The sequence below is a fragment of the Prunus mume genome, linkage group LG4 (genome assembly GCF_029339155.1).
Source record: "Prunus mume cultivar Tortuosa linkage group LG4, ASM2933915v1, whole genome shotgun sequence".
In the NCBI taxonomy this organism is placed as follows: Eukaryota; Viridiplantae; Streptophyta; class Magnoliopsida; order Rosales; family Rosaceae; genus Prunus; species Prunus mume.
In genome coordinates, this window is record NC_142701.1 from 21573862 (window position 1) to 21586933 (window position 13072).

General features: G+C 36.0%; 1 protein-coding gene across 1 annotated transcript; it reads right to left on the bottom strand.

Annotated features, from left to right (window-relative positions):
- Window positions 1-1469: 1469 nt before the first annotated feature.
- Window positions 1470-7139, bottom strand: LOC103329563 (S-linalool synthase-like). Its single transcript, XM_089050503.1, is given in 13 exon segments — window positions 1470-2767; window positions 2849-3094; window positions 3210-3339; window positions 3501-3535; window positions 3537-3717; window positions 3818-3919; window positions 4002-4117; window positions 4293-4512; window positions 4703-4819; window positions 4935-5058; window positions 5681-5850; window positions 6321-6519; window positions 6821-7139. Coding segments are annotated over 13 exon segments (2514 nt in total). The 3' UTR covers window positions 1470-2212.
- Window positions 7140-13072: the final 5933 nt, after the last annotated feature.

Sequence of the window (13072 nt, forward strand, 5' to 3'; positions counted from 1 at the left end):
TGTAGAGACATAGAAATGTGACTTTGTTGGCCATTGCAATTTTTGAGTAATGTTATGTGAAACTTGCAGCAAATAAAATTGAAGGATCCATAATTTATATTGCGGATTGTAAGGCTCAATCACGGCCAAGGGCGAATCCACGTATATGCTAGCATATGCTCTAGCACAATGCTGACTTTTGAGATTAGGCTTATTGTGTAGGCTCAATCTAGACCAATCAAAGAAATCAGCCGGCTGCAAGAAGAAAGAACAGAGAGATGTAGCAGATGAAGAGAGAAGAAAGAAAAGAAGAAGAAAGGAAGAAGGAAAAAGAATAGAGAGAGAGAGAGAGAGAGAGAGAGAAGAGGAAATCGAATAAAAAAGAGAGGGGGAGATATGTGTTTCGATTGGATGTGTTTTTATTTTGTCAGGTGCACTACCCAATTAAAGGTGATGTTTTTATTTTATTTTTACTTCAATTCCTTCTAAATATTTGTTCTTTTTTTCTTTCTTTGTTTCCCTTCAATTTCCAAATATTATCAATGATTCCAATATTTTTTCTGTTTCAAATGTCGTATATTAACAAAAAGTTATAAATATGATAAAGAAAATATACTGAAAAAAGAGTGCTTGTAAAAATAAAAAATTGTAACAAACAAGGGCTTACCCAAAAAAAAAAAAAAATTAGCCTACCCCTACAAATATTTCTGAGTCCGCCATTGATCAATGCAGAGATTAGGAAGTTAATGCATGATGACATGCTTACAAAGTCTAGGCGATTTCAGGTCTTTTCTTAGGCTTCCAATAGCTTTTCATCTCGAAAGCAACCTTTCTAATTTAACCAAACATTAATCCCAAGTTATTGTCTTGGAAAGTGACACTATATCTATCCATTTAAGACCAAATCTTGTTACTGCACGTAATATTTCAGACAAGTTTTGAAATTCCTTTACCAATTATCATCTTCCTTTAAGAAAACGAATAGTGGGAAAATCTAAAGAACCTAATTAGAGGTGATAAATTATAAATGAATGGCGGCAACTTTTAATAGATAAGCCTTTAATTAAATTCCCAAAATACCTCCACCACCACCACCACTACGCCGCCACTGTAGCCATCACCGCCATCTCCTCCTCCTCAACCTCCACCACCACCACCTCGACCTCCACAACTGTCATCACCACCACCAACACTACCACTACCGCCTCCTCCACCTTCATCACCACCACCACCATCACCACTTTCACCACCACATGATCAGCCCATAACACTTTCAACATCATGCTATTTTAGTCATTATTCACAGTTACAACAGTTTTATATTAAAATTTACCAAACATTTTTGACACTGATTTTTGTACTAACAATACTTTAAAAATATTGTTTACTAAACATGAAGTTGCTTTACTTTACAGCTAATTATTTTTAAAGCATAACATAAGCAACTTTTTTTTAAAAGTGATAGAAATTCCAAACTGGACCTTAGTGCATACATAAAAAGAAGCTCCTCTTTTTACTTCTTGTTTTTGGTCGAAGGGAATGAGATTTCATTGCCAAATAAATATACAACTTATAAGGAAGCCCAAATACAAAAATCAGAAAATAGAAAAACAGGGGCTCCATAACAAAATAAACATCCAACCTAGAATATAATACTAAAATAGCATGCCCAAAACAGCAAAAGCCCAAAAAATACCAAAACTCTAAAATCTAACCCTAAACGAAGCCAACCGTCATCACCACTAGATACGCCACCGCTGCCACAAGAAGAGTGAGGTCCAGGAGAACCAAGAGAGGAGATCTGTAAAGTGTGGATATAGGGGAGCAAGCCACCGTGCATCATACTCAAGTGATCTATCAAGTAGTAGTCAAAATTGACCATAGATTTATATAGCCCACAAGTGCAGATCCAAGTGTTAGATTTGAGAATGAGTTGTTGGAGTAAAACAATTGTAGCAATCCAGTGGCAAACCAACTAACTTTTAGGGGTAGAGGACTTTCGGTTTTGAGATTTGGTGGGGGAGATACACGGTTCGATGGAGGAGTGGAGGGATGAGAGGAAAGAGAGATGAGGGAGATGCAAGGGATGTAGAACAAAGGGAATGGAAGTTCATAGGGAGAAGTAGAGGATCTCTAGGTCAACATTTGAAAATGCAGAGAAAAGGGTTTTGAAAGGAAACACATAAAGTAAAGAAAGGAACCCACACAAAAGGAAGCCACATAAAAGGAAGCTTTAGATGTAAGCTTTGGGCTTTGAAAAGGTTGTATAAATAATTGGGTTTCTCATCTTTACTGATAAGATTCTAGAATAAGGCTTGGTCACCAAGTCTTTCTTTGAGTTCCCTTGGACTTTGATAGCACAAGTGCTCTCAAGAATCCCATTACAGGGCTTAGAAGAGCTGTAATGGGATTTGCCATGGATAGCCAAACTTTTATCCTTCTTCAAACCAAGAGTGCCTTGCATAGAGTTGAGTGGCATAAATGATCCTTGCACATCTTCCACTCTCAAGGGATCAAAAATTGCTTTATTGATGTCAGCAAGCAACTCCGTTGGGGAGTCAAATGCATTTGTAGAATTGAAAAACATCTGAAATGCTTTGAGGCAGTGAAGGTGAAGTTGTTTGCATGCTTCTGGCATTTCATTACTACTCAGAGCCAGTTCTAGAAACTCTTTCTTCTTTTCATCCAATGTCTTCTGTACAATTGCTATTGATTCTTCAACCCCCAAATTTGGATTTTCCTTCATGTGTAGCAGAACGAGGTTTGGCTTTCCCTCCTCTTGCTCCCTCTGCAATTATACCATTAGTAAACTGAAAATTGAAACATATTGACAATTAATTAAGAATTTAGTCATTAAATTAATATGCACCTGGTAGCTTCTAATGTCATTCAAAAGCCTTGTCAAAAGCATAAGTGAATTTGTAAGTGGCTGCCTTTGAGGGCACTTGAGGATGTCTATTTCTGGAGGTGGATTCAGCAGAAAAGCAGCTGGAAGAAGAATGGTCTGTGAAGCAATAGAGCTTGTGGCCACTTGGAGGTACTCAACTGTTGATGGGGCATGCCCATTTCGGCTCCACTCTGCTTCCTTTAACCAGCTTGTAATTGTTTGGCACCACTAAGATTCATTTGGTAAAAAGTTAAAAATAAGTAACAAACTTTTTTACTTTTTACCATAGATCTAATGCGTGTAAGAAAATTTTGTCAACTGAAGTTTGAAAGTAAAGTCTTACTAGATCCTGGAGATATGCCTTTATGTCATATCCATTTTTATTGAAGAATTGCCCAGAAATGTCATCAACAAGGTCTTTGAGAGCATTGAATATAGTTTTGCCATGTCCAGTCAGGCCTTTTGGCTCCCATCTGATTTTATATGATACCAACATTTAGATAATATTGACAAAATATTTATGAACGCAAACTATATTTTATATAAAGTCGTACTCATAACACTACGCATACCGCATAACAGTGAGTGTTATAGCTAAAGTATACAAGAATCATTGTTTAACATTACATTGTACCTGTTGATGGCATTGGCAAGAGCATCCAATTCATCCTATTGAACCTTCCCTGTCAAAAAAATCATCAGCAACTGTAACAAGAATTGCACCCTTCACAAGTGCCAGCCGTACATCTGAAAGGGAAGAGTTTGATGCGGATGAAGCAACTGCAAAATGGCAGTATGTGGTTTTCTGTCGAGCAAACCCCATGTCAGCAAGACCCATGTCCTTTGACCACCTGCATTATTTTTCACCACACAAAAGGGGAAAGAAAAAAAAGTTTCACTTTTCATGACTGATTAAAATAAGATAAATAAAACAATTAGGAGAGTTTGTACCTTTCTAACTCCTTCAATTCATTTCTGAATACGGACTGTCTCAGTGTATAATTCTCAATGGCAAGTTGTAGCAGCGTGGCATTGCTTTGACATGATAGTAATCTGCAGGGAATAATTAATCAAGTAATTTATCTGATTGTGAAAATTTGACTGCCTTTAATCTAATTGTAGTATTAGTAATTACCTATAAGATAAGGCATTTCCTGTCCATGGACCAAGAGTTTCTTTCCTCTCAATGCACCTCCTGTGCTCTAGATGATCCAACCGTGCAAGCCATGGGATACTAAGTTCATGCTTAATCTGTACAAGGGAAATATGCAACAAATTAAGGAGCTGATTAAGTAACTGAATAAAATTATCATTAAAAAATTTAAATGAACAATAATGGCCAAACTTTTACCATATGTTTTAAAATTTTGTGAAATAAAACACGTGCGTATTTTTCTCGTCTCTTCGCAAATAATATAAAATATACCTGTTCTTGCAAATGAGTCATAGTAATAGGTCGGACCAAATTTGTAGAGTCTTTTATTGTTTCCTTCTCTAGTATTCTTCTTGAGAATGCCCTGGCATCCTTAAGCTGATTTTCTCCTATGAAAGTAACATCAGTTGCCCTGTATACATTATACATGGCACTCAAAAAAAGCTCATGATGCTCTTCTATATACGCCACTATATCTTCATCCTTGAGGAACCTGCAGAACTTCTCTGCATATAATTGCAAAAAATGTAAATTAATATTTAATTAAAAACGTTTGGTGTGCAATTCAATTAATAAAAAGGGCTAACGACAAAAGACCCCCTAAAGGTTTGGATTCATTCTCAATACGGACCTGGAGTATGCAGTAACTAATAAACATATATGTAATTAACATTGATCCTTACCAGGAAAACCTATAACCATGTAGTCTTAGTAGTCGAAATGCGAGAGAATGTGTATAGAGTTGTAGTGGCAACGCATGCTTTGCCATACTCTTTGGTTCTTCGCAGCTGATGTAACTTCTACTTTGTCAATTAGAAAAAAATTAATCAACCAGATTAATTAAATTTACATGTTAATTATCTTTATATATATATATATGCTTAATTAATGTTGAAGATTAGGGCTGGGTGTCACCTGTAAACTTGGCCCAGCAGACTTGTAATCTCCTCCATGAAATGCTCTGCCAGCCCCAGCCTCTCAATCTGGTTAATTAGATGAATCTTTACAAGGTCTTCATCAAAGGGGTAGACCGTAGGAACTGTACACGTACCAAAATTGTTCTACTATGTTAGCTCATGTTGTTTTTTTATTTTATTTATATCTATATATATATAAAGCAAAAGACTGAGAATGATGAAACATTCAAAATACCAGAAAATGCCCTTGGTTAATTCAAAAATTAAGAATTGAAAATATTAATTAAATGAGAATAATATGGTAAATTCACAAAAATTTTCATATTAAAATTAAAAAAAAATCAAATTATAGGCCTTACTTTTATGGAACATAACTAGCATGTTATCTTTTCTTAATTATAAAATAAATTTTAATGTTTTTAAAAAAAAAAAAAGCCTATCGCATGCGTGGGCGTGTGCAGAGAGGCTAGTTTTTAATAAAACCAAAATTGGGGAGGGAGACTTGAACACATAACCTAGGTATATGAAAAATTGTGTTCAATCACTTGAGATACAAGCTTATTACTATTAACTCATTTGTCATTTAGAAAAAATTATTCTCAACTACTTGAAATACAAGTTCTCTTGCTATTTGTCATTATTTAATATATTAAACACACATGCAACGTCAGTAATGTAGGTGACAAACTACGTAGGCCAACAATGACATCATATAATACAAAATATAAAAAGAAAACTACGTACCTCCATAACCACATGTTTGGACAATAGAATTCAATTTCACCAAAAATTCCTTGTTTCCTGTCTTCATGAAGGCATATGCAATGGCTGATGGGGATTGGATTAACCCGTCTTCAAGATATTTTAACATGCGTGCTGGATTATACTGTTGCTGATCACAACCAGACACCCACCTGCCCAAAACAGAAAACTAGCTTGGATTAATTTTCATAATTGGGATATTAGGTCCGGCAGGAGAAAAACTTTGTTGTAACGGGAATAACATAATTTTGCTTTCCTCTATCAATCATGCTATGCCACATCAAAAAATTCACGTGTGTCATAGCGTTATTGGCAGGGGATGGTCAAAAGAAAACATGCAAGAGTTGACACTTGACTGGATCGTTGGTGGGGCTTAGGAAATTGCACGGCAACATGCTCTTTGACCTGGAGAGAAACTCTCATATAACGGGGATAACATTTTTTACTATCCCCGGCCAATAACGCAATGATATGTAGGATAACTTTTCCACGTGTCATTGCGTTATTAGTCAGGAATAGCACCCTATTGCATGTAAGTTTTTTCGGTATGACTGGCCAAATTAAGTCTATCATAAAGTGTACTTCGTATTAAACATAAAGAGAAATTAAAATTTAGAACTACCTCTGCGTTTTGAATATTTGTTGTCTCTCCGAGAAGACTTGTTCTACCAGCGCTGTTGACCCATTAGAAAAGTAAACATGTAGGCCCTTGGTTTCTGCAAGTTCAATCATTGCGGGGAAAACTATTGCAAACCACTCAAGAAAAGAACCGTTCTGCTCTTCCAAGAGCTTCTCTGTGTTTGCATGGATGAATGCCAACCCTAAACATGCATATACACAGTCGAGTCAACAAGCACAGCAAATTAAGAAAAGTTTGCAGCAATTAGTTATGCAAAATTGGGTATTTTTCATAATTGGTTACTTTCTTTTTAAAGTCTAGTTCTCTTGAATTAAGCTACTGCCTACTGAAATAGTGTAATGTTTGTTGCATATAATGCATTAATAATTGAAACAATCCAATAATGATTAGAGAAAATGTAAAGAACCGGACTTTAATAAAATCAGGACATCCGAATTAGAGAAAAACTATATATATATATATATATATATATATGCACGTACCTTTCTGAATGGCATCGTGGCCAACATTCCATGTGGTAAGTGCAACAATGCAAGCAAGAGTTGAAGTGAGGCACTCTATGGTGGGATGAGCAATATTCTCACCCCAGGAGCCTCCTCTGTTTTGGTGTTGGAGCACCCAATCCAAACACCCCTGAAACAATGGTTGATCTGATTGTTGAGGGCTGGAAACCATTGAGAGCCAAGCAGTGTCATACGGAGAAGGAGGCACAAGAGAATAAACATCAACTTTTGATGACGCTAAGAGATCTTGTTTAACCTTCATTACAAGATTCTTAACTGAAGATTCTTGCAAATCCATGCAAATTTCTATTTTTTTTTATTTAGCGTACGTTAGTGTTCAGCTCACACGTCTTTGATTATTTCTTTGTGTAGATTCGTATAATTTGTGTGCTATTTATAGAGTTTAAGTCAAACCATTCAAAATGTGTATATATTTCCATAAATGTTTTTTAAATTAAAGGGTTCTTAGATGTAGGTCCAATTTGATGAAGATGTAATGGATGTATATAGTCCACATGCTGTTAGTTTTCAATTGCAATCCAATAACCTGCCTCGTCAAATAAGCAAATAGTATATCTACAATTTTGAAGTAATTTACAACATATGCCACTAATAGAAAATGGCAAGTCTTATAAACACCTCCTCTTACAATCAAGTCCATGTGAAACAAATCTTTGGCAATTCATGCTTAACAAATTCAGCGTTTTTGTTATATATATACATACATACCTTCAAGGCATTAGTTTTTTTTTTTTCTTAGGGTTTCCAAAGCAATGTTCATGTGCGAGTGCGAGTATACTATATACATATATACATATATACCTTCAAGGCATTAATTTTTGACCTTGTTTTGGCTGATCTTAGATCTTTATTATTCCGTTTGATTATGAGGACTCTCCCATATGTATAAGGGAACTCAGAACCAAATTAAAAATCAATTTCTACTGTGTCGAGTAGTGGTATGAATGTCTGGCCACTTTTGGAGTTTGACCAAATACTCGTGAATGCCCTCAATTGTATTGAGGTACTTCTGTACTTCTGATCCAGTCCATTCCAGAGTCAGAAAACATTAATATTGTGGGTTTCCACGAAATGTCTGGGCAAGTGCTGGGATAGTTTAAGGTAATGAAATCAAGGCTAGTTACACTATGGAAGCATGCATGCATGCACTTCATTAATTATAATAAGGATAACACCTGGAATTCTAATTGTCTTTTGATTCTTTTTCTTAGTGTTTACACATGAAAATTCTTCGTGTTGGATGTAGAGTTTCTTTGTCTGGACTTAATAATTTTAAAGTTTGTCAATCTGGTGGACCTGATCCAGCTGCAAATCTGATGCTTTCATTTCTGTATTCAAATGGCAAGTTAGGATCTTGTTCTGTATCCAGCTAGATGCCCGAGGGCCAAGACAAGCTTGCCGACCGACATATATGAATTTCGTCGCAACCTGCTTACACAGTTGTTCTGATAGCTTCTTGACCACTACACAACGTTCAACACAATGTGCAACGTAATTTTATGGCCCAAAACATGGTATTGTTGAGAGGTAGACCAGACACATCCAAGAGTGGTAGGGTGTCACGACATTGATGTTTTGCATTATAACATGGATTTTATTTATTATTATTGATACTATACCGTAAAAAAACTTGTATGATATGATCACACTCAAATTTCTATCACATTTAATGAATTAGAATAATATAAATATTCTAAATGTGTGTACTAGATTTTTTGTGGCCAAAATAAAAGCTATACGGGAAACAAACATCGTGTATCTCTAGTAGGACCAGAATATATGTGTATATACTGAAGGATTGGCATTTGCAGATTTCGGCAATCTAGCTGGCTATCTAGGTTAACTATATAAACGCAACAGGGTAATGACCAAGTTGAAGCAACTTTTTCTTTTCCTTTTTTGAGAATCTTTTCCTGTTAAGAGTGGCGATCGATAACATACTAAATTCATACACATTAACCTTTTCTGAGGGAACATTCACTCCAAACTACTACACTACTTACACTAATAAATCCTTTGCAAGTAACCTTTGACCATATCGTCTAGAGCATGAATTCTGATTCTAATTTGTCAACGTACCGTCCCAAGTATGTTCCATGTGCATTATGATTAATTGTGTACTTCACGTACAGCCACCTAATGCAAATCAATCAACGTCCAATTACAACTGGAGTATAGAAATGATGATTTTGAAAGTTTTTCTTTATGATATGCTCGCGTAGACTTGGTCCATCCATCATTATGACCTCAACAACGACAAGTCATGCTTTGTTTGTTTTGCCAAGACCCATGCATGCGTAGACTTGGAATACCAAATTTTGAGTTATGCTCGCGGCGGCTGTAACAGCAAACGAAAATGAGTTTAAGCTTATCTTATAGGCATAGGTCAGACCCTTTTTTTTTTCTTTTTTTTTTCTTTTCTTTTGACTTTTGACTTTTTTCCTTTTTGTGGTCAGAAGCAAGTTTCATTGATATAGAAACTCAGAGCCAGTACATAAAGCAACTCCATTTTTGCCAATGGGGAGTTAGCAGCCACTATTCACGTGAATAGTGGTTGCCTTCAAAATCAATTTTGTGTTTCCACCCATTGCCCTAAATGCAAGCATTATTCATTTTTTGTTTTATTCACAATTTTATTTACCTTAATAATTAATGTGGATAATATTTTCGGATAAGATTTACGGGTTCCTACGTGTCAAGACTATTCATAATCATATAAAATTTCGGGATAAGATTTTTTGTTCAAATTTCGGATGAATTTCAAAATTCAAATTTCAGATAAATTTTGGGTTCAAATTTCGAATGAATTTCAAAATTCAAATTTCGGATGAATTTCAAAAATCAAATTTCAAAACATTTGGGTTCAAATTTCGGATGAATTTCAAAATTCAAATTTCAGATAAAATTAGGTTCAAATTTGGATGAATTTCAAATTTCAGATAAGATTTTCATCCAATCAAATCAAGCCACGTGGCATCTTTATCTTTTTTCTATAAAACCAAAGGCTCACCTCATACCTCTCACACCACATCTTTCAATATTTTCATTTCTTAGAGTTTAGCATTCATACTCCATTCATTCTCAATGGAAGAATATAGGAGATGCTTGGAGAGGCATGAGAGAGAAAGAAAGGAGAGAAACCGTAGAGCCGATGAAATCAATGAGTTGCAGAGGCAAGTTGATGAACAAGTTCTCATAGCAGTGGCAATGGAAGAGGAAGAGAACCAAGGTCGCCGCCGTGGTTCACAAGTCGGCCGTCGCCGGAATGTGGACATGACATAGGCATTCTCGGGGTAAGAATCTTTTGGAAGATTATTTTATCCCAACTGCTTTGTACAATGATGTTGATTTTGAAGGCGATTTAGAATGCAACCCCACTTGTTCAATAAAATCATGCATGATATTTGCAATTATGATGCATATTTTGTTCAAAAGTGTGATGCTACTGGGGTTTTGGGCCTTTAAGCAAAGCTTACAATTATTATACGCATGTTAGCGTATGGAGCATCTGCTGATCAGGTGGATGAGGTTGCCCGAATAGGAAGTCCACTACGTTGGAGGCTTTGGTAAGATTTTGTGATGCGTTGAAAACCTGACACTAGGGACTACCTGCGTAGACCTACTCCGAGGACCTCCAACGGCTTCTACAAAAGCCGAAGCTCGAGGATTTCGGGAATGATTGGTAGCATCGACTGCATGCATTGGCAATGGAAGAATTGCCCAACACCGCAAAGTGATTACGGAAATAGGAAAGGCACAAAAGTATCATCCTAGAAGCCGTTGCTTGGCTTCGACACATGGGTTTGGCATGCTTTCTTTGGAGTTGCCGGAGCCCAAAATGACCTCAACGTCCTGGGTCAATCTCCGGTCTTCAACGATGTTTTGAGCGGCCAAGACCCCAATATTACCTATGAAGTCAACAATACAGTCTACAGACGGGGTATTATCTAGTGACGGTATCTACCCAAGGTGGACCACATTTGTCAAATCCATTCCGAATCCCCGATCCCATAAGCAAAAATTATTTGCTACTTATCAAGAAGGATACAGGAAAGATGTCGAAAGGTGTTTTGGCATCCTTCAAGCTCGATGGTTGATTGTTCGAGGTGCGGCTCGTATGTTTGATGAGGAGATCCTCCGGAGCATTATGATGACTTGCATCATCCTCCATAATATGATTGTGGAGGACGAGTACGATTATGATGCTGGAGAGGTCTATGAACCGGATCCAATAAACACGGCCTTGACCTGGATTTATGAAAGGCCCATGGGGCCAAATGGAGAACCGTTTGAGCTGGAACCGTTGGTGAGGGACGATCGTATGATGACCCGGATGATAGATCGATATACAGAGATGCAATCTTTCTATATTCATGAAAGCCGTCAACTTGACTTGATAGAGCATTTATGGACGGTGAAAGGGAATGAAGATGAATGATGGAGCATAGATGCTTTGGTTATGTTTTAGGCCTTATGTTTTGGTTGTGTTGTTTAGTATTGCTTATGGTTTGGTTGTGTTGTTTTTTTATTTATTATTGTGCCTTGTTTCTAGTTTTTGTTTTGATTTGAATTATGTTGTGTTTGATGTATGGAATATGTTGAATAAAATTGTCTTTTATTGAAGGCTTTGTTTATTAAATAAAGAAATCCAATACAAGTCATTAAGAATTACTACTACAAAAATAAAAAACATGAAGTACACCAACTTTAATAGAAAACAAGAAAATTAAAAATACATAAAAGGTATGCCAACTAATTTAATGGTTTTGATCATTTAACCAATCCGTGTTGCTAGGCCCATCATCCTGGAAAAGTCTTCTTCTCATAACATCCCTTCGTTCTAGCTTCCAATATTGTTTTGTATCAGGGGACATATGGCTTGTATCCATCGCCATAGTTTCCCGATCCGTCTTCTCCATATCTTTTTTGCAAATACTCCTTTTCTCGTGCACACTCGGCTTGAATTGCCACCTCCATATCTTGGCGTTTTTGCTCCAATTCAATTCTTATGCCGTTTTGCCTTACAATTTCCTCCAAAAACTTTGAATTATGATTGCTTGAATTACCCGTTTTCTTTGCCTTCGCAGCCTTTCGGCCAATGGGCCTCGGTTCCTTTTGGATGGGTGAGTCTTCACTCATAGGGGAATCGAGAGGTGAATCCGATGTCGTTGCATCACGGAGAGGCGTCTCGTTTAACACAACGTCGGGACCCGTTGGAATAATATTGAAGCGTTTACAGATTTCACCACCTCCCAACATTCATGATGGGTGAATTTTTTTTTGCCACCCCCGGTTGCACCAAACCACATCTGTGTTTGAATGAGCTATTTAACAAAAAAATGGAAATGCAATAACTATTTAAAATATATTGGATATGAAAGTAACAAAATAAAAATAATGGAAATGCAATTAACCTTACAAATAAATTGGAAGTGCAAGAAATATGAAGAAACAATTGGAAATGCAATAAATATTAACAACATATTGAAAATGCAAGAAATATTAACAAAATATTTGAAATGCAATAAATATTAACAACATATTGAAAATGCAAGAAATATTAACAAAATATTGAAAATGCAAGAAATATTAACAAAATATTTGAAATGCAATAAATATTAACAACATATTGAAAATGCAAGAAATATTAACAAAATATTTCAAATGCAACAAATATTAACAAAATATTTGAAATGCAAGAAATATTAACAAAATATTGACAATGCAATAAATATTAACAACATATATATATTAGGACATTAAACTTAATGATTACGAAAATGACAAAATACTTACTTCGTTAGTACGATTTTCCCCACTTCTATACAAGTTCATCGCTTTTGCCAAGGCATCTCTCCATTTTGCCATCTCTTTGTTGAGAAGTTTCCACCTACTCGACAATGCCATTTCGTACGAGTGGAGTCCGAATTTTTTCGCAAAATTCGGCATGAATTTTTTTCCACATATGGAAAAATTTCATCTCATTGCCTGACAAGGGACAATGACAAACTCGGAGCCAAGCCTCACACAAAGAAACATCTTCCATGGTGCTCCACGCCCCTCCGGTTTCAATAGAAGAAGCCATAAAAATAAAAACTAAAATTACAAGGTGAAAGAGATGAAAATGTTGAGTGAAGAGTGAAAAATATGTTGAGTAATTGTAGAAGTAGAATAAAATGTATGAGAATTGGTGTTGAAAGTGAATGGTAT